Source organism: Sceloporus occidentalis, unplaced genomic scaffold (assembly GCF_023333645.1).
Source record: "Sceloporus occidentalis isolate IW3139 unplaced genomic scaffold, rSceOcc1.0.p SCAF_4, whole genome shotgun sequence".
In the NCBI taxonomy this organism is placed as follows: Eukaryota; Metazoa; Chordata; class Lepidosauria; order Squamata; family Phrynosomatidae; genus Sceloporus; species Sceloporus occidentalis.
The window spans coordinates 123,940,800-123,961,571 of NW_028316984.1; the positions used below are offsets into that span (position 1 = coordinate 123,940,800).

A 20,772-nucleotide genomic window follows, 5' to 3' on the forward strand; every position below is an offset into this window, starting at 1 on the left:
ATTCATCGGGGACTCTTTCTAAGTAGATATGCATAGGACTGCACTGTCATTTGTGCTTTTATAATTTCACTGATTGTAGAGAGAAATTAGGTACCTGGGCTGTGTTTGTATTTTGTTTTGTTTTGTTGTTTTTTTTGGTCTGTTTCTTCCCAACATCACATACATTTGCATAGGACCTAATCATGGCTATTTTCACAATAACATGCCATACCATGCATTCTTTTTCACTGTATGGCATTGAAAGATGAGTTCGCAAAAATGAATGCTGTCAATTTCTTCATATACATGTGCTCATATGTGCAGAGAGGAAAAGTGTATATAGAAAAAGAAGGCAAGAACTGCACATAAGATGCACACAGGAAGCTAAGCAATTCCTGCAAAGTTTAAGTGATAGAGAACATGCCACAGGTTCAGTCTCTGGCATCTCTGTTTACATAGGTGTTTATCACACGGAGCTTTTTGGAGATTTTGCAGCTCAGATCCGGAGTGACTGCGGGTCCAACGATGCGGATTCATGTCATAACGTGAATGTGTTATCAGACGAGATTCCTGTCTATGGGTGCTCCTTCCGTGGCTCTTCCACAGTGATTCCAAAGTGACCTCTCATTTTGATGAATTCGGAAAAAAAGTGAATTCACAGAATTTGTTTTCAAGCTCACTTCAATTTCACTTCGAATTGGTCTGGTGTGGAAGACCACTCTGATGTCGCCCCCTTGGCCCCCTGCATCCTGCTCCTTCATCCCCCTCCTCCTCCTTCATGACATCTCTTCCTCTCTGCCACCCTGCCACCCACCCCACCATCCCGACTGCTCCTGCATCCCCATCTTGTCCTCTCTGCCACCCTGCCACCTATCTTATCATCCCCTGCCTGCTCCTTCAGTCCAATCCTGGCTCCAGTGACCCCCTGCGACCTATCCCATCAGCCCCTGCCTGCTCCTGCATCCCGATCCTGGCTCCAGTGACCCCCTGCAACCTATCCCATCACCCCCGCCTGCTCCTGCATCCCGGTCCTGGTTCCAGTGACCCCCTGAAACCTACCCCATCATCCCCTGACTGCTCCTTCAGCCCGATGAAGGATGACAGCTAAGGAGGGGGCAGAGAAGGAGGACAGCATTCAGACCCCCACTGAGCATGCGCAAGGGTCCCTATTCGAATCGTTGAATCCGCATGGTATGCACCGGTGTTGTAATATAATGTGCACTCACTCCACTTTGTGTGAATCCGCATCACATGATTTGCCTTGGATTCGATTCCCACCCCCCACCCCCCGATTCGGAAGGCCAACGGAAGGGCAACAAGGTGTGATAAAACATTCACGTTACGACGTGAATTCACATAGGTGAATCAGGAGTCACCCCAGATCTGAGCTGCAAAAAGCCCCATGTGATAAACCTCATTCTTTTGGTAGGGACAAGCACCACAGTCTTTGAATTTTTCAGTCCAATAGCAACTGGTCAATTCCATTTCAGTGGGTCAGGGAATCCCTTCCAGATTTTGCTGTTGTTGTTAACCACCCTTGAGTCAACGCTGACTCATGGTGATCCCGTGAATGAAACATCTCCAAGACCCTCTGTTCTCTGTTGCTCTGGTTAGGTTCTGCAGACTCAAGCCTATGACATTTCTGATTGAATCTAACCATCAGGAGAGTGATCTACCCCTCTTTCTACTACCTTCTACCTTTCTCAGCATTATTGTCTTTTCTAATTTGCCACACCTTCTCATGATGTGGCCAAAGTACTACAACCTCAATGTAGTCATCTTGGCTTCCAGTGAGAGTTCAAGCCTAATCTGTTCTAGGGCCCATTTGTTTGTCTTTTTGGCTATCATGGTATCCTTAGCACTCTTCTCTAGCACCATATTTCAGATGAGTAGATTTTCTTTCTGTCCAGCTCTTTCACTGTCCAGCTTTAAAGGAGCTATTCCAGGTGGAGCACCTTATCCCCCAAATACATTCAGTACCCACACTGAAATCTGAAGTGGTTTTGCTATCCCACTGACATTGGAACCACTAGCTACCACTGATTCAAACCATTATTACATAGGCATTGGCCAGCAGCCTGTTGACATAAGCATAACTAAGTTATTCATCATAATGTAAAATATATATTCTACTAATAACAGTACAAGTGGCATTGTGCATACTGCAAAAACTGCATGTGGAAGTTGCGCATTGCTCATTGTGCAATGGCACCCAGTCATTGACATGTGTGGCACAATGTTGCTATTCAGCATCGGGATTGCATATTGATGGCATAGCATATCTCCACATGCATATATTGATGTTACATTGAGGGATGTTGGATTTCAGTCATTGTTTTTTAAATGGTCTTAGTATTGGGTGGCATCCAGGGATGGCTTTCTGCTTGTGAAAAATACTTCTATCCATGCAAAAGTACTTAATTTCCATACATCTCTTGAACCAATGGAATGTACATAAGTGTTGACTAACCATTCAGCAACTGATTCACTGAGCCTACTCCAGAACAACTGAATTTAAGTTTTTAATTCCCAAGTATTTGATCATTATACTCCAATGTGACTATCCTTTTCTGTAAATCATTTGGTATAGAATTTTGAGGTATAGGCAAAAAATTTGAGGATTTCCTGATTTATGAAAATCAGGAAGTAAGCAGGAGGGAATTTCTGCATTTGAGACAAATTTAATGCATAAGGAAAAAGTGGCTGATAACTAGCAGGAAGCTTTTGTAAGCAGAAAGCATTGTGTAATCTCTTGCATAAAAGGTTGCTCAACATCTCAAGGCTTTTACTATTTCAATTTCCTCATAGGCTAGATTGAATTTGTGTAGATCCTCCAAGGTCATTACTTTTGTTTTCTTTATGTTTAGCAATAAGACATTTTTTAGTAGTAGTTCTAGGTCTGTGATGTTTTCTGCTACTATTATGATGATGTCTGCATTGATATTAGTTCCTCATATTTTCACTGCCTCTCCATGTCCAAGCCTGGTCTTCATATAATATTTTTGCATATAATTTGAACAAATAGAATGAAAGAATGCAGCCTTGTCTGACCTCTTTGCTAATTGGGAATCATTCTGTTTCTGACAATAGCCTCATGTCCTAAGTACAGATTCCTCATCAGGACTATCAGATGTGGTGACACCCCTATGTCTTTAAGAGTGTTCCAAAACCTTTCATGATCTATGCAGGCAAAAGTTTTACTGTAGTCTATAAAACACATAATTTTCTTTTGGAATTCCTAGGTGCACTCCATTAGCCATGGCATGTTTGCAATGTGGTCCCTAGTGCCTCTTCTTCTCCTGAACTCTGCTTGTACCTCTGGGATTTCTTCATGTATGCTTGGAGTCTATGTTACAGAATTTTGAGCAGAATTTTGCTTGCAGAGGAGATTAGTGCTATGATCCCACAGTTGCTGCAGTATTTTGTGTCTCCTTTTTTGTGGATGGGGATATATATCGATCATTTCCAATCTGCTGGCCACCCTTTTCTTTTCCATATTTGTTGATATATGTTGGTTAGCACGAGGCCTGATTCTGTCAGTGTGGATTATAGCAGTTTGGTTGGAATATCATCTGTTCCTGGTGATTTATTTTTCCCAATTTCTCTTATTGCAGCTTTTACCTCACTTTTTAGAATTTGGGTTCATCTTCATATGGCTCTTTGTTACAGGCTTCATGCATTTTTCCCCATCTCTTTTATATAACTCTTCTGTGTATTGCATCCAGTGTCTTTTTATTTCTTCCTGGTCTTGAATTGCATGACAGCAGCAATCAATTTACATGTAAATATGGCAAAATCAATATACCACAAGAGACCAGGCACAGGTCAAGAGAAAGGAAAACTATAAAGATAAAAATATGTTTCAGCATGGAGGAGTTATCTTTCTCCTGGCTTTTCTTCCAAAAGTAATTATTTCATTTTCTTCATGACATCTGGGAATCATGGGTGACATAGTCAAACACATCTGAAAGGGAACTGTTGAGGGCTGTTTTAACACAGGTTTTTTCTTCTTCTTCTTTGAATCGAGCATAGTATTTGAGATCTAGACCACAGCATGCCACAAAATGAATTGAAACCAGGGGAAGTATCTGGTTTTCCCATCACAGACATATCTGGACACATACATGACTCACCCAGTATACCTGTGCCAAACCTCCAGTGCAACTCTATACCAAATTGTATGTCTGTGGAGCTCTGCAGGGCTGTGGTGACAGAAGCCCCTCAAGAAACTCATTTTTAAAGATGTTCTACAAAGTGGACAACAAGAATGCCGGCACAAATATTGTACCACAGCAATGGCAGTGGAAATATTCCATGGACCAGGTTTGGATCTTAAAACTTTTCAGTTAGAAGTGTCTCAGGAAGCAAGATCTAGCACAAAAGGATAGGGACCATGATATCCACATATGGTCGAACTGCAACTTTCACCATGCTTCACCACTGGCTATGTCAACTCAGGCCCAGTACAGACTGCCCAAAAAGGGCAGTCTGCTGGAGCCTGGTTTCCTGTCAGGGGGGAAACGTAGCATACAAACTATGCGGTTTCCTGTCGATGGAAAAAGAACCCGCAAAAAGCAGGTTCTTTTTGTGGCGCGATACTGATGCTGCAGTGCACCAATAGTGCACTCGCGATGTCTGTATCATGCCGTGGCATGCAGATGCTAAGCGTCTGTCAGAAAGGCAATTTTGGCAACATGACAAGAGAAAGAGTAAAACTTTCCCTCTTCCTCAAAAACAAACAAACAAACAAAAAACCACCATTCCTGAAGCTGTCCAAGATTACTATGCAACTCTTTTCCACATAACAACAAGCTGTATATGAAAATTGCTCCCCACAATTGATATCATGTCTCATTTTGCTCGAAATCTTGTGATTATTACTGGTTAGGTAAGAGTAGTAGAATATTCCAAAAGACACAAATATTCTCATCCCTTTGTTCCTTCATCTATTTCAATTTTTGAAAATAGAAGTTGGGTTGTGTGTTTTTTTATGGCCATATAGGGAATTTTTGCAATTTTTCTTGGCAAAAAAAGTATGACATAAACTGTTGTTGTTTCCATACATGACACAACTTTTTAACCTTTAAGCAAATCAGCATTTCTTTCTGGAAATCCACAAACACCAGAGATTCTAAATCAGTTTGGATGGCAAATGTATAGAATTGAAGATTTAATCCGCACAGGAAACTTAATGCAGTTTGACACCACTTGAATTGCCATGGCTCCGTGCCATGGAATTCTGGGATTTCTAGTTTTGTGAGATATTTAGTCTTCTATGTTAGAGAGCTCTGGTGCCACAACAAACTACAAATCCCAGAATCCCATAACATGGAACCAAGGCAGTTAAAGTGGTGTCAAACTGCATTAATTCTGCAATGCAGATGCAGCAGAAGTCTAAAGTTGGAAATTTACTTTTTAGACTGCAAATCTCAGAACCCATGAGTTAGCTGAGGGGACACTGGGTGTTATAGTGAGAAAATGTCATTTTGCAGGTTTAAAGAGACTTATGTCATCCCTTAACTATCAGAGTATTATTTCACCCCATTTTTTTCAGATAAAAGCACATTTTGACCAACCCCACCCCCCCCAGGATCCACACATTATTCAACAGAATTAACATAATACATTTGCAATACTGGAAGATCTTACTGCTGTGTTCTGCTTTGCAACTGTGACTCACTGGGGGGTGGGAGGAGTATTATATTATAGAAATTCTCTGTACACACACAACAGTCAACCCATGGTACAAAACAATTTGTTTGGAGTGCATCTTTATGAATCATCTTTTCAAATCTCCAAAGAATCCCTTACTAGGCTGAGAACATAAGGGTGTGATCATTATGCAGAGAAATTGTTTTCTTCTGATACATGTTTCCTTACCTTAAATACTACATAAGTACAAATATGCTACTGAAAATGGAGGTCCCTCTAAAAGATGATTCTGCACTTTTCCTTCACGTTGCTTAATAAGTGCTTTGATAAATATATTCCTGTATGACAAGGGATTGGACTGAATGACCCTTGTGGTCTCTTCCAACTCTATGATTCTGTGAGCCTAAGAGGCTGAATAGACCGGTGTTATACGCCAGTCTCAGGGCAGAGTGGGGTGTGATGTTCGCACAACGCATGCCCTGATACTGCCCTGATGCTGTCATCATGCTGTGTGCCCAACTGCACGGCAGGTGGTATCACGGTGCACCTTTGGTGCTGCATCAAGATGATGCAGCACCAAAAGGAGCACCAGAAAGTGCCACCACTGCAACAAAGGTGCCTTTTCCCCGGTGCAAAAAGGAGCTGCATATTGCAGTTTCATTTAGCACCGAGGAAAGGCCAGATTGGGGCCACAGCAGGTAGTTGCCACAGCTCTGATCCAGCAAGGAAAGGGGCAGCATGGAGCTGCCCCTTAGGGGCCATCTATTGAGCCCCTAAGTCACCATTATGGCCAGGATTGGCTGCCTATTTCCAGCCAACTCCAGAATTTATTTATTTATTTAGGTATTTATACCTCGCCCTTCAGCCCTAATGGCTCTCAGAACGGCTTACAATTATTGTTTTTAATCAGACAGTTCCCTGCCCTCAGGCTTACAATCTAAAAGACAAGAAACAAAAGGAGAAGGGAATGGTGGAGGGAAAGGGGATGAGGTCCAGTGGTTCTTCTCTCCCTCTGAGGCCTGGACCAAGGCAGATGGATTGGAGGGAGGGCTCTTCCTTCTTCCATGCTAGCCCTGTTGGAGCTGGACCTGCCTGGTGAATTCCCTCTCAGGCCGGCGAATGGCAGTTATGGAGGGCGGAGTCTCCTTCCTTCAGGCTAGTCCTGATGGAGCTGGACCTGCCTGGCGAACTCCGTCTCAGGCCGGCGGATGGCAGTTATGGAGGGCAGAATTCCCTCTGCATCATCTATATTTCAATGGCCTTCCTACATTTTGGATATATATATGGAAAAATAAATAGCATGGAAGGTGATACCCCCTATAAAATTAAAAACCAAGCATTACCCTCGAAATGGCTCATTAGAGTAAGTTCAGAATCTTGGGGAATTCAGAAATAGCTGCTTGCATTTCAAGTCACCATTGCTACATTTCACCCAACTATACATCCTACTGCTTTTGCTACTTGCATCTCTACATGACTGTAGCAATTAGCACACAACTCCCATCATCCCTAGCCAGTATAGTCAGTGGTGAAACATTATGGATATGTGGCATTGTTCTGGAAGAGTTTATTCCTGACATTTCAGTTGTCCATCTCTGCTCTGCAGCACTCACTGTTAGACCATAATCTGACGGCACGCAGACCTTTGGAATGGTGAACACATTTGGAAGTTTCAGCAAGTGTTGTGAGCACTCTCACAAAATGGTTGTCACAGAGAGGAGATGTCCATTCATCAAATGGCTATTAAATAGCACAACACTACTTCCAAAACACTCATTTCTCAGAAGCAAAATTTGACAGGTTACAATAAAACAACTTATCTAAGAATCTAAGCACAGGACAGAGGCATGGGTCTGAACTCCAATTCACATACCCAGTCTTTTGAACCTGGGATTTTCTGCACCAAAACACATTTCACAAAACACATTTCACAAAGGTTTACCTTGGTGCACACTTTATGCCTCTTTGATGAAGTGATGGGGTACAGGAAAACAATCAGAGACTCTGTTCTTCTATTTACTTTCACAAATACAGTATACTGTGACACCATGTAACTGGCAATAATAGCCCCAGCAGTGATGTTTTGTAGTTCAGGAGTCCTGGGTCTGCCACATGATTGGGAGCTATTGACAGGTGTCCACTGTCAATGAAAAAAGATGCCCTTACCACAGTTGACATATACAACAGTTATGGGTTGGAGGCAAAGTTGTGTGATAAGTACACTGGAGCAAAAAAGTACTTAGTCAGCCACCAATTGTGCAAGTTCTCCCATTTAAAAAGATGAGAGAGGCCTGTAATTGACATCATAAGTAGACCTCAACTATGAGGGAGAAAATGAGAAAACAAATCCAGACAATCACATTGTCTGATTTGGAAAGAATTTATTTGCAAATTATGGTGGAAAATAAGTATTTCGTCACCAACAAACAAGCAAGATTTCTGGCTCTCACAGACCTGTAACTTCTTCTTTAAGAGGCTCCTCTGTCCTCCACTCATTACCTGCATTAATGGCACCTGTTTGAACTCATTATCAGTATAAAAGACACCTGTCCACAACCTCAAACAGTCACACTCCACTATGGTGAAGACCAAAGAGTTGTCGAAGGGCACCAGAAACAAAATTGTAGACCCGCACCAGGTTGGGAAGACTGAATCTGCAATAAGCAAGCAGCTTGGTGTGAAGAAATCAACTGTGGGAGCAATAATTAGAAAATGGAAGACATACAAGACCACTGATAATTGCCCTCAGTCTGGGGCTCCACGCAAGATCTCACCCCATGGGGTCAAAATGATCACAAGAACAGTGAGGAAAAAAAAATCCCAGAACCACATGGGGAGGGCCTAGTGAATGACCTGCGGAGAGCTGGGACCAATGTAACAAAGGCTACCATCAGTAACACACTACACTGCCAGGGACTCAGATCCTGCAGTGCCAGATGTGTCCCCCTGCTTAAGCCAGTACATGTCCAGGCCCATCTGAAGTTTGCTAGAGAGCATTTGGATGATCCAGAAGAGGATTGGGAAAATGTCATATGGTCAGATGAAACCAAAGTAGAACTGTTTGGTAGAAACACAACCTTCACCAACCCATAGTTCCCAGAAATCTGTAAGGGAAACTATGGCCCATAGTTCTGGGAACTGGGTTGGTGAAGGTAAAATTCGTGTTTGGAGAAGAGAGAATGCTAAGTTGCATCCAACGAACACCATACCTACTGTGAAGCATGAGGGTGGCAACATCATTCTTTGGAGCTGTTTCTCTGCAAAAGGACCAGGACAACTGATCCGTGTAAAGGAAAGAATTAATGGGGCCATGTATCGTGACATTTTGAGTACAAACTTCCTTCCATCAGCAAGGGCACTGAAGATGAAACGTGGCTGGGTCTTTCAGCATGACTATGATCCCAAACACACCGCCCGGGCAATGAAGAAGTGGCTTCATAAAAAGCATTTCAAGGTCCTGGAGTGGCCTAGTCAGTCTCCAGATCTCAACCCCATAGAAAACCTTTGGAGGGAGTTGAAAGTCCCTGTTGCCCAGCGACAGCCCCAAAACATCACTGCTCTAGAGGAGATGTGCGGAGAAATGGGCCAACATACCAGCAACAGTGTGTGCCAACCTTGTGAAGATTTACAGGAAATGTTTGACCTCTGTCATTGCCAATAAAGGATATATAACAAAGTATTGAGATGAACTTTTGATATTGACCTAATACTTGTTTTCCAACATAATTTGAAAATAAATTCTTTCCAAATCAGACAATGTGATTGTCTGGATTTGTTTTCTCATTTTCTCCCTCATAGTTGAGGTCTACCTATGATGTGAATTACAGGCCTCTCTCATCTTTTTAAGTGGGAGAACTTGCACAATTGGTGGCTGACTGAATACTTTTTTGCCCCACTGTATCACCAAAGGTGATATTTTACAACTATAATAGTGGTTTAAACACCACATCTAGTAATCTACCTACTCAGATTCACTGAATAGTATGCACTGAACAAAACTATATTATTTTAGTTTTCATAGGCCTGGTACATACTTCTTTGAAGGTCTGGGCTGGCGGTGGTGGTTTTTCCACCGGAGGGAAGCTGCAGCCACCAAACCGCATGACTTCCTGCTGGCGGAAAAAGAACCCCCAAAAAGTGACATAATGTGCGCCACAGTGTGCCACTGGCGCACTTGTTACGCAAGTACAACGCTTGCATAATAATGGCAGCGCCTGTGTGTACAGGCTGCTAGGGTTGAGGGGCGTGTGGAAGCACCGCCCTGAGGCTACCCTAGCACGTGACGAGGTCGTCTTAAAGGGCTAGTATGTACCGGGCCATAGTTTCCCTTACAGATTTCTGGGAACTATGGCGCGTTACAGACCGCCCAAGAGGTGCCTCCTCGGCGCCTCTCTTTGCTGCACAGCTGCGCCGCAGCATACAAATTGTGCGGTGCAGCTGCGCAGCAAAGAAGGATCGCAAAAAAGCAGCTCCTTCTTGCGGCGCCGCAAAGCCCCAAAGACGGCGCTGTTACGTCGCAGCTGCGCAGCTCCGTCTGGAAGCTGCGCAGCTGCGATGTGACAGATAAGCGCACTGTATGTATGGTGCTGTGCAACTGCGGTGCATGCATGACGTGTTAGGGTTGCGGTGTGTGTGCATGCGCCGCCCCGAGGCAACCCTAGCACGTCATGGACGCGCTGCTAAGGGCCCGCCTGTAACGCGCCTATGGGTTGGTGAAGGTAAATATTGGTGAACTATAGACTGGCGAAGGGTGCTCAGACAGATCCTCACAGAATTACAGCAATCTGGTAGGAAGGAATTAGGATCATGTCATCATGAGAAATATGGTACTGCCATATTCATAGGAAATAAAGACAGATACCCTAGGAACAGTTTCTTTTTTCTTAACATTTATCCACCTTATCACCCTACTGTTTGGGTTAAGTGGGTGGGATGAAGTGCATAACAAAACGCCAGGAAAAGGACAGCCCTGCCTCCACTGTCCTGCCTGAAGTGTCTTCCTGACATGCCTAATTGCTAACAAGTCTTGGGTCTGTGGTCTCCATTTGGTAGCTGTTGCTATAAGATATGATGGAGATTATCAGACGGGAGCAAACTCCTATCCTTACAGCATGCTAATCGCATGATTGGGGGAAGATTATCACACCCCACGTGCTTATCCCATCCTTCTGCTGTCCAGAAAGAGTAATGGAGCCGTCATTGGGTATCACCCAAAAGATGAAACCCTTTTGCTACAGTTGTGGCAGCCATCTTTCCCCTACTTGCACAGCAGCTGTGTGTTCAGGCCTCTGTCTGAGCCTTTGTTCCCATCCTCTCTTGAAACCTGCACACATGGCTTGAGTCTTCATATTTCCTGGTTTCCCATGGACTTTTGACTTCAAGACAAGTATCTATTGCCTCAACCCATCTGCCCCAGTTTCTGCTATCCCCTTTCAATTTTCTGTATTCAGTTAGCTCTGTATGATGGGATTTGAATGGATTGTCTTAGTGTGTATGCTATTTTTTTTCTTGATAACTACATGTATAGTCTTTCGTGCCTGGAGTCTCCATGGCGAGTACTGGTATAGCTGATGCTGGACCCTATATATTGCATTGCCCTGTCTCACAGAGTCAAGTTGATTATTTCCCCAAATTAATTCAGACAGATTGTAACTAAGATTGGAGGCTCTACTAACCCCATATAGGGAAACAGAAATGGGGATAGGTACCTCCTGGATTCAGAGGCTGGCTACACAGGGAGCAACACAGGGCTGCAGGTTGTATACTCTGGAAGTATTCCATGAAGATGGTCTCCTATCCAGACAATTTTCTTTTATTACTACGGTAGGAAAATATTCCTCTTCTATGAGTGCTGTTGATGTAGCCCACAGATGACCCACATTGTCTACACTGAAAACATCTGGGAAGTAGTGCATAAGTACAACCAGAAGCTGTATTTAGCCTGAGGAAGGCAAGCATTCTTGCTAACACAAAATTAGACTAAATTTTGAAGAAGGAAATCCTGAGTTGGATCATTATTTAGCTGTCATAAGTACTATGTGTGACTCTCTTTTTCCGCTCCCACCCCCACTGCTCAGGTTCTGCTCCTTGCCCTTATCTGCCAAAAAAAGAAATGAAGCTCCTTCCACATTTGACTGAGGGCTCAATGTGGTTTCTGCATCTGCACAAGGCTTCTGCATCAGCCTGAGCTGTAATAAACTGCAGTGTAAATAAGCCCTTAAGAGGGAGCTGCTTAACTATTTTCTGGAGATGAATGACTAACCCAAAGTATACCTAGATTGGACTCTCTTGCCATTCCTTACACATATGCCATCCTGCCATAAATATTGCTCTTTGGCTTCTGACAGGACCTGAATCTGCCAGGCTTGGGAGAATTTTTCAGGAAATCCATTCTGTTTTACTTCAATCCTCTCAAATGGAGCAGCAGCTCTAATGTATAACCTTACACATGGTGTTATTTATACACACTATGAGCTTCGGTGTAAAGAATGCCAATGTGTTTACTTGGCACATGTGCTTTTTTGTTGTTGTTGTTGCTGCCCTTGTTCTTTTCTTCAGTGAGGCAATGGAAGGCAGCTTTTGTTACCCAAAAAATATGTCCCTTATTTTTAAAAGCAACTCCTCATTTTCTATTGACTTCAGGATCCTTTAGAACAGAATTTCTGTGGCTACCTGGTGTGAGACACCAGCATTTCTCTTTTTGCCAATGTATGGGCAAACAGTGCCATATTTGTTGCTATTAGTTACAATGGTGAAGTCGAAGGCTTTCACAGCCAAAATCCATAGTTTTTTGTGGGGATTTTGGGCTATGTGGCCATGTCCTGGAAGAGTTTATTCCTGATGTTTTGCCAGTGTCTGTGGCTGGCATCTCCAGAGTAAGATGCTGTGGCTGGCATAGATGCTGGCGAAACATCAGGGATAAACTCTCCCAGAACACAGCCACATAGCCCAAAACCCCCACAAAAAACTATTTGCAATTGTGTGTGTGTGTGTGGGGGGGGGTTCTTGGAAACTCCCCAGGGATTAGCCACCAACAGTCTGTGGACTAGCAGTATGAAAACAACATAGAATCATAGTCCAAAGATCACCATTTTAAGTAGCACTGCTTAATACACTTTATTTCTACCTTACTTCTTACAATTAGCATTATTAACTTCCAAGGTGTCCAACATTAACCTCTTCCCGCTTTTTTTATCCACACAAGAACCCCATGAGGTAGGTTAAATTAGCTGATTTTTGTGACCATTCCAATTGAATTTCATGATCCAACAGGGATTTAAAACTAGTTTTAGACAGCTCACTAACCACTGTGCCACACTAAAAAGAAGGAGTCCTGTGGTACCTTAAAAACTGACCACTTTGCTTCAGCATAAGATTTTGTGGGGAAAAGCCCACTTCTTCAGATGCAGGAGAGCAGCCCCAATAGACGGACACCAGTTGTCACACTTCCACTGAGGATTATGGGTTTTCTTATTTCAGGGTCAAAACACACTGCAGAAATAATCCAGTTTAAGACTGTTTTAACTGCCCTGGTTGAATAATAGGGAATTCCAGAACATTTAGCTTTCACTGTCAGAGGGCTCTGGTGTCACAACAAACTACAAATCTCAGGATTCCCTAGCACTGACCCAGGGCAGTTAAAGCAATCTCAAACTGGATTATTTCTGCAGTGTGTCTTGGCTCTCAGGTTCCAGAGCTGAGTATCCCTGATTCTTGAAATAAGACCTGCCACTCAGGACTTCAACCTGTAAATAGACTGCAAAGGACTGGAAAGCAGGGTGCAAATGGCACAAAACAACATGGCAACCTGGAGCTCGCTAAACAGCAACTACAAATGAAAACCGGGTATTCTGGAGGTAGAACTCAGAGACTTATAGCCGTGTTAGTCTGGAATAGCAGTATGCAAGGGGACCTTGTAGCACCTTTGAAACTAAGTGTATGGAAGACATTATAGCATAGGTTTGTAGTCTATTTATAACATAAATGGACTTGTAGTCTACTTGTAGCATAATTAGCAGCTTTGAAACTAATGCGGGTATGAAGTTGTAGCATAAATTTGTAGTCTGTTTATAACATAAATGGATTAGTGGTCTATTTGTAGCATAACTAGCACCTTTGAAACTAATGTGTGGAAGAAGTTATAGCATAAGTCTACTTAGAGTATGAACAGATTGATAGTCTACTAGTAGCATAAATAGTACCTCTGAAACTAATGTGTGGATGAAGTTATAGCATAAGTTTGTAGTCTACTTATAACATAAACAGACTTGTAGGCTACTTGTCGCATAACTAGCGCCTTTGAAACTAATGTGGGGACAAAGTTGTAACGTAAGCCTGTGGTCTAGTTAAAGCATAAGCCGCACCTTTGAAACTAACTGTGCGGAAGAAGATGGAGCATCAGTTTGTGGTCTATTTATTGCATAAGTGGACTTGATCTATTTCCAGGTATTCTGAATTAGTCTGAGGGTAAAAATTACATTTAAAAAGACATGAGTAGAGTGTTGACATTAGCAGAGGATTAGAAAGGCTGCGGCAAGTGTCAATAAAGCGTGTGGTAAGTGTGTTGTAACCATCCAGGTTGATTCAGAACTTTTTTCTTTAAAAAAACCAACCCTATAAAGGGGGCTCTACCCCAAGATTTCCCCCTTTGAAGGAAAGACACAAAAGCCCAGGAAACCAAAGGTGCCTTTTCTTCTTCCTCCTCCTCCTCCTCCCCTCCAAAGTTTGGCCCTCTTCCAGGGAGGCTTGGGGACTTCAGCTCCCATAATCCATAAAACTGAGGCTTTGGGGAATTGAAGTCCCAAAAACAAAGAAACAAACAAACATCTGGCGTACCCCCCTCCCCCCCAAGTTTGGAAAAGGCTAGAGAAGGGAAGCCTTTGGAAACCTTAACAAACGACCATTCCCAGAATGGCACTGGCTTGAGCCCCGGCCCTTCAAGCGCGATCAACCCGCATTCTTTCTCCAGTGTGGAAGCCAAGCTCCCTGACTCCTCCAAGAGCCCCTTTTGTCTGAGTAAGAGGGAGGACTAGGAGGCGATGCCAGCCTCGTCGCTGCTACCCTACCTCTGGGCAGGCAGGAGAGGAAGAGCAGCTGCAGCAGGGCAGCCGGGGCCAGCTGGGTCCAAGGCCGGGGGGCCATCTCCTCCTCCTCCTCGGCCAAGGGACCCCAGGCAGCAGGCAGGCAGGCAGGCAGCTCCGGCGTCGAGCAGGAGCAGCAGGAGGCGGCGTCCGAGCCCCCGCCAAGCGCCCTCTGGCCGGCTCCCTTAACCCTTGCCAGGCCTGGCCAAGGAGGCAGAGGGAGGGAGGGAGGGAGGCGCCCAGCCAAGCCTCCCGGCGCCCTAGCCCTCCTCCTCCTCCTCCTCCTCCTCCTCCACAGAAGAGAAGCCCAGGCTCCAGCTTAGTCCGGGTCAGAATGGAGGACATGCAACAGGAAGCCCGCTCCTTAGTCCTGCCCCACAGGGAAGGGTAAGAGAAGAAACCTCTGCACCTTAGTCCTGATCAGAAGAAGGGAGGAGAGATCCTAGGAAGCCAGGCTGCTTAGTCCTGCTCCAAATGGAGGACAGAGATCTAGAATAGAAACCCAGGCTGCTTAGTCCTCCTCCAAATGGAGGACATGGAAATGTCATAGAAACCTATGCTTTTCAAACCCTACTCCAAATGGAGGCCATATAGTAGAAACCATGCGCCTTAGTCCTGCTCCAAATGGAGGACATAAGGAAGTCTGCCCTTATTGTTCACTATGTAAACCCTAGCTCTACCTTGGAAATCTGGCTGTAGTCCACCAAACCTTATGCTGAAATATATTAGTCTTAAAGGTGACACAAGACTCCTTTCTCTGTTTTTATATTATATGTACCTTTTGGCTTTGGAGCAATCTGTGCCATCTGAGTTGGGGAAATCTTCGTCATTCGGACTAAAACTCCCAGAATCCCCATCCGCCATAGTCATGACCCTGCTGGCTGGTGGACTCTGGGGATTTCGTCCAAAGAAGTAACTTTTCTAGGCTCTGCATCTGGGCCTTTCCAGAGCAATGGCTAGACCTAAGATTCAAGGTATGAACTGGATGTTTAGGGCAGTAGTTTAAACATGTCAGAAATGTGATGAGTAATAAAATTATCAGAGAAGAGCAGCAATTGAAAGTCTTCCAAGAGAAGCTAGCAGCTACAGGGAGTCTACCCCCAAAGGATAAAGGGTGAGATCAAGTCACAAAAAGTTTTCTGATGGGTGTGAAAAGTGTCGTTTCCCTGCTTCAAGTAGGAACAGAGCGAGCTGGGATTTGAAGCTTGGGGCCAGCTGGCTGCACAAGTTGATCTCTAGGAATCTGATGCAGCATCGGCTATTTGCTTGCTGCAGAGCAGTGAAAACAAAACCCACAAAAGTCTGATTCCTTTATGGAGGCTTCTGTTTCCAACACTGTCACTTTTTCTTCCTCCTGTTTGATTTTTAAAACATGTTGTTGTTGTTTTGGCCTGATGAAGAAGCCAGCAGAGCTTTGAAAGCTTACATTATGTGCTGTCTGCATTTTTGGCTGGCCAATAAAGGTATCACATTTTTGTGGATTTTGGGATTTGTTTTATTTTGTTGTATGGCCAGCACAGCTGCCCCTGAATATATTTCCTGGATTTGAAAATAGCAGATATGGCTGTGTTAGCGTACCCTACAGCCCTCCTGCTGCATAGGGGGTTTCATAATTAACATCTAGCATTGGGCTTGTTGCAAGGTCACAATGACATTTGGAAACTAGGAACATCAACACATGTAGGAATCACACTGACTTGAGCACATGCATAAAACCTCAGATACAGTAGTCCCTTGCTATTCACAGGAGCTCTTCAAAAAGCGTGGATGTTCACATCCATTGTATTCAATGGTGTGTGTACACACGCATGTGGCCATGTGCACATAGTTCCATTTAAAAAGCCATGGCTTGCTGTCCACAGAAGCTCAAATCCACAACAAGCCCATGGTTGACGCGGGTGCACCCCCAAACCTTTTGAAAGCTTGCTATATATTTTGTGCATTTTGGCTGAACAACAAAGATATCACACTTCTCTGGATTTTGGATTTTGCTTTATTTTGCTATATGGCCAGCATGGGTACCCCTGAATATGGAAGGAACAAGTAAGGTAGTTCAGGCATGGTTTTCATTTTACAATTGACCCTTAGTATCTGCTAGGGTTTGATTTCAGGACTCCCCATGGATACCAGAATCCATAGATGCTCAAGTCCAATTATATACAGTGGCATAGTGAAAGGGTATCCTTTATACAGAATGGCAAAAGCAAGGTTTGCCTTTTGGAATGTAGATAGTTTTACAATATCTTCTAGCAATGGATGTTTGAATCCATGGACAAGGAATCTGTGGATATGGAAGGCCAACTCTGTGAGAGTGTTTTGTGTGTGTCTATAGGATGTTGCAAAAGCAGAGATTTAAAAGGGAAAGAGAAGCAACTTGATGAACGGAAGTAAGAGATTGTTTGACACTACGAGATAGCAGAAGTGGGATAGAGAAAAGCTGAGCTTGGAGAAGGTGATGATTAAATATTTAATCCACTGTCTGCTATTGACTTGTGTGACACAAATGGCAGATGGGGTGTTTAAACTTTTCCCTGACTTCCAAATAGGGAGAAGCAGTTCAATACAAGATCTGACAAATTAAGCAAATTATTTGAACCTTACAGAAATATTTGTAATATTTCCACTTCTAAGAAATTTTATCATAACTAGTAAGGAGTAAAGGAATTAGAACCCAAGTAAATGTTTCAGTAAAGAGAATTAAACAGGCAACATGAATAGCCATAATGAAAACAACAGTAGATCTAAATGTGGGGAAAAGGTTAGACCTGGTAACTGAATTGTTTAAATATACATATTTATTTAATAAATAATTTAAGGGTGTCCTGATTCTTCCAGCTGCTCCTTGCATTAATCTAGTAGGAAAGCATTATAAAGACTTTCCTTCCAGTAGAACATAAGATATGAAAGGAGAAGTAAAGAAAGGTACAGTATTGTCAGCCCAAAGCAGATTTTATTCATATTTGGTGGAGATAACCAAAAAAAGTAAAGTGCCTTTTTTGCCTAAAATTCTCTGTATTGTTGTTGTTGTTGCTGTGTGTCTTCAAGTCATTTCTGACTTATGTTAACCCTAAGGCAAACTTATCACAGGGTTTTATTGGCAAGCTTTCTTGAGAGGGGGTCTGCCTTTGCCTTCCTCTGAAACTGAGAGTGTATGACATGCCCTAAGTCTCCCAGTGGTTTCCATGGCCAAGCAGGGATTCTATCCCTGGTCACCAGAGTCATAGTCCAACACCTAAACCATTATACTATGCTGGCTGTCCTGTCAAATCCTCAGGCTTTTGGCCTGTGATTGAGACTGAGGTTAGGCTGCAGAAATAGTAGTAATGCAGATGCAGAGGGAAGCAGGAACCCTTCCACTCCTCTGCATGTCATTTGGCCAAAGAGCTCAGGATGCCTACAGGTGTTGCATCCAGGAACGCTACTGTTTTCAGGAGCATGTAGTACCATACTATTATCATAAGACTCCATGCTTATTGTAGCTTCCCATTTTAAAGAAGGACAGCCCTTTCTTTTAGAGGTGACTGTTACCAGTAGAGATGGCACCTATTACTAATACATGAGTATTAATAACAGTTGCCTCCATGTCAGCTGTATGCCATAACCTTTTGAAAACTCTCCCTACCCAACACAATTATTCTTTCATCTTAGTTTCTGTCATAGCACTTTGTTTACACTTAGCTAGCAGTTCAAAGAAAAAGCTTTCAGCTGTGTTACAGAATGGAATGGAATTTTAAAGGTTTCACATAAACATGCACAGCATGAAAAGGATTCTATTCTATAGGCAAAACTTCAGAAAGAATAATGTTAAGTGGGACTCCAGAGCTGTGGTACAATTCACCACTCAGAGGTCATAATCACAGATGATTTTCTTCTTGCAGAGAAAATAACAGAGACTATAATGTTTGGCTGGTATGATCAGACTAATTTGTCCATAGACTATCATTAGGAAAATGAAAAGAACAATCTGGTAAACAAGGTAAACAGTGAAGAGTTAAGCAATAGGCCACATCTTCTTTGCAACATGAAACCTGTACATATGAGCACTGGAATGCGGACAACAGTTTCTATAAAGAAAGCCATGTTGGACCAGACCATGGCACTCTGTTCAACAGCTAACCAGTTGCCTATGGGAAGGCCAGTAGCAGAACATGAGTTCAACTGCACTCTCCTTCTCATGTTCCTGAATGAGTAGTCTTGCCTCTGATACAGTGGGTAGTATATAGCTGTTCTGACTGGCTAACAGATTCCTCAAGACTAAAAAAGCAATTATTGTTGGTAAAAATATACTGTTATATGTTCCTCCCTCACCTATTAAAGACAGGTTTTATTTTCCTCTGAAAAAGGGAACACTTGTATTGTTTTAAAATATCCATCATACCATGCAGTGGCACAAGCCGTCTTCTCTGTTGCTCCTCCTACAGTGCCTTTGTGCCAGCAGACACTCAAAACACTAGTTAGGCTGTGCATCACCACCATCTCTTTCTGCTTTGGCAGCATGCAGGTGAGGCCACTGGAGGAGAAGCTGCCATCGTGTTCTTCTTTTAGCCTTGTAGAACAAGACAGATGATAAGATAAGAGCAGCTGGCAGCCCTGATTGGTTGGTGGCCCAGAGGCCATTCCCTCCACAGACAACCCTTTTTGTTGTTGTGTATTTTCAAGTCATTTCTGATGTTTGGTAATCCTAAAGTGAACCTATAATGGGGTTTTCTTGGCAGAATGTGTTATAAGTGGGTTTGCCCTTGCCTTCCTCTGAGGCTAAGAGTGTGTGACTTGCCCAAGTGGATTCACATGGCCAAGCAGGGATTTGAACCCTGGTCTCCCAGTCCTAGTCCAACACTCAAGCCACTATACCACATTGGCTCTGAGATCAGGCTAGTTTAGCTTATATAGTCCAGCATTTTGTTTCCTACAGAAAGTGTGCTTGGAGGTATCTTATAGGCATCATGATTTGGTGATTGCCATGAATTTATTTAGCCCACTCTTAAAGCAATCTAAGAGCCCTTTCACACAACACAATTATGGAGTTATGATTCCAGTTTGACTACCATGGCTGTGTCTTATGGACTCCTATGATGTGAGGTTTTGGGAGGGGTATTGAGAATTCTTACCCAGAGAGTTATAATGCCTAACCAAACTTCAAAAGCTAGGGTTCCATAGGATGTTGCCATGGCAGTTAAAGTGGAATCATAGCACAAAAACTGTATAGTATAAAAGGACCCAAGTTGGTAAGACATCACTCATCTTACTGAAGAGAATTCTATAATTTAACTCCACTGGTGTGAAAAAGTACTGTCTCTTGTCTGTATTAAATTACCATATATACTTGACTATGAGTCAACTCCATGGATAAGTCAAGGAAAGGTTTTGGGGCCAAAGTTATGGATTTTGATATGACCCATGGATAAGTTGAGGGGAAAATTTAGGGACAAGTAATAAAGGTTGTAAAGGATGAAGCAAGAGAAAACAATGCCAAAGAGCCAACAAAATTCCAACAGGCATAACTGTGTATGCTCACCCTAAAGGTTGAATGGATTTGGAGAGAACTACGCTTCATGTGTTCAGCTGCCTGTATGATGCGTGGGGGAGTCAACCAGGTGGGGCTAAGAAAATGCATATGTGTCAAAAAGGATGAAAAGGCAAATGAAAGAAAATAGCAACTACAGCATGTTACAGACAGCCCCTTTGGGGCGGCCTGTACCCGCCCCTTTCCCCAACGGATCGGGGCCTCAGCTGCCACAGCAGCAGCCCTGAGGCCCCAATCCGCCACCTTTCCAGGCCGTGGGAAGTGGGAAAAGGCCACTTCCCGCGGCCAGGAAAGGGGTGTCCTTGGGGCTTCAAGTGGGGAAAAAGAGAAAGGGGCCGCTCAGCTGTGTAAAGGCTGCGCCAGAGACACAAATGAAGGAAGGAACTCCATTTCGAAGCTCCTTCCTGCACCACGGAAAGGGCGCCACAGGCGCCCTTCCTCAGCACTAGGACGTCACATCCGCGCCACTCCGTTTGGAGGTGGCATGGTCGTGATGTCCTAATGGTGGCACTCATGTAGAATGGGCACCACCATTTT

General features: G+C 43.5%; 1 protein-coding gene across 1 annotated transcript in view; it reads right to left on the bottom strand.

The window, feature by feature from the left end:
* Positions 1-14,781, bottom strand: part of LOC149314587 (inactive serine protease PAMR1-like) — a 95,534-nt gene extending 80,753 nt beyond the window's left edge. Inside the window, exon 1 of the mRNA XM_089521434.1 lies at positions 14,697-14,781. Within this exon, the coding sequence (XP_089377560.1) occupies positions 14,697-14,772 (76 nt within the window). The 5' untranslated portion in view covers positions 14,773-14,781. The remainder of the gene's footprint in view (positions 1-14,696) is intronic.
* Positions 14,782-20,772: the final 5,991 nt, after the last annotated feature.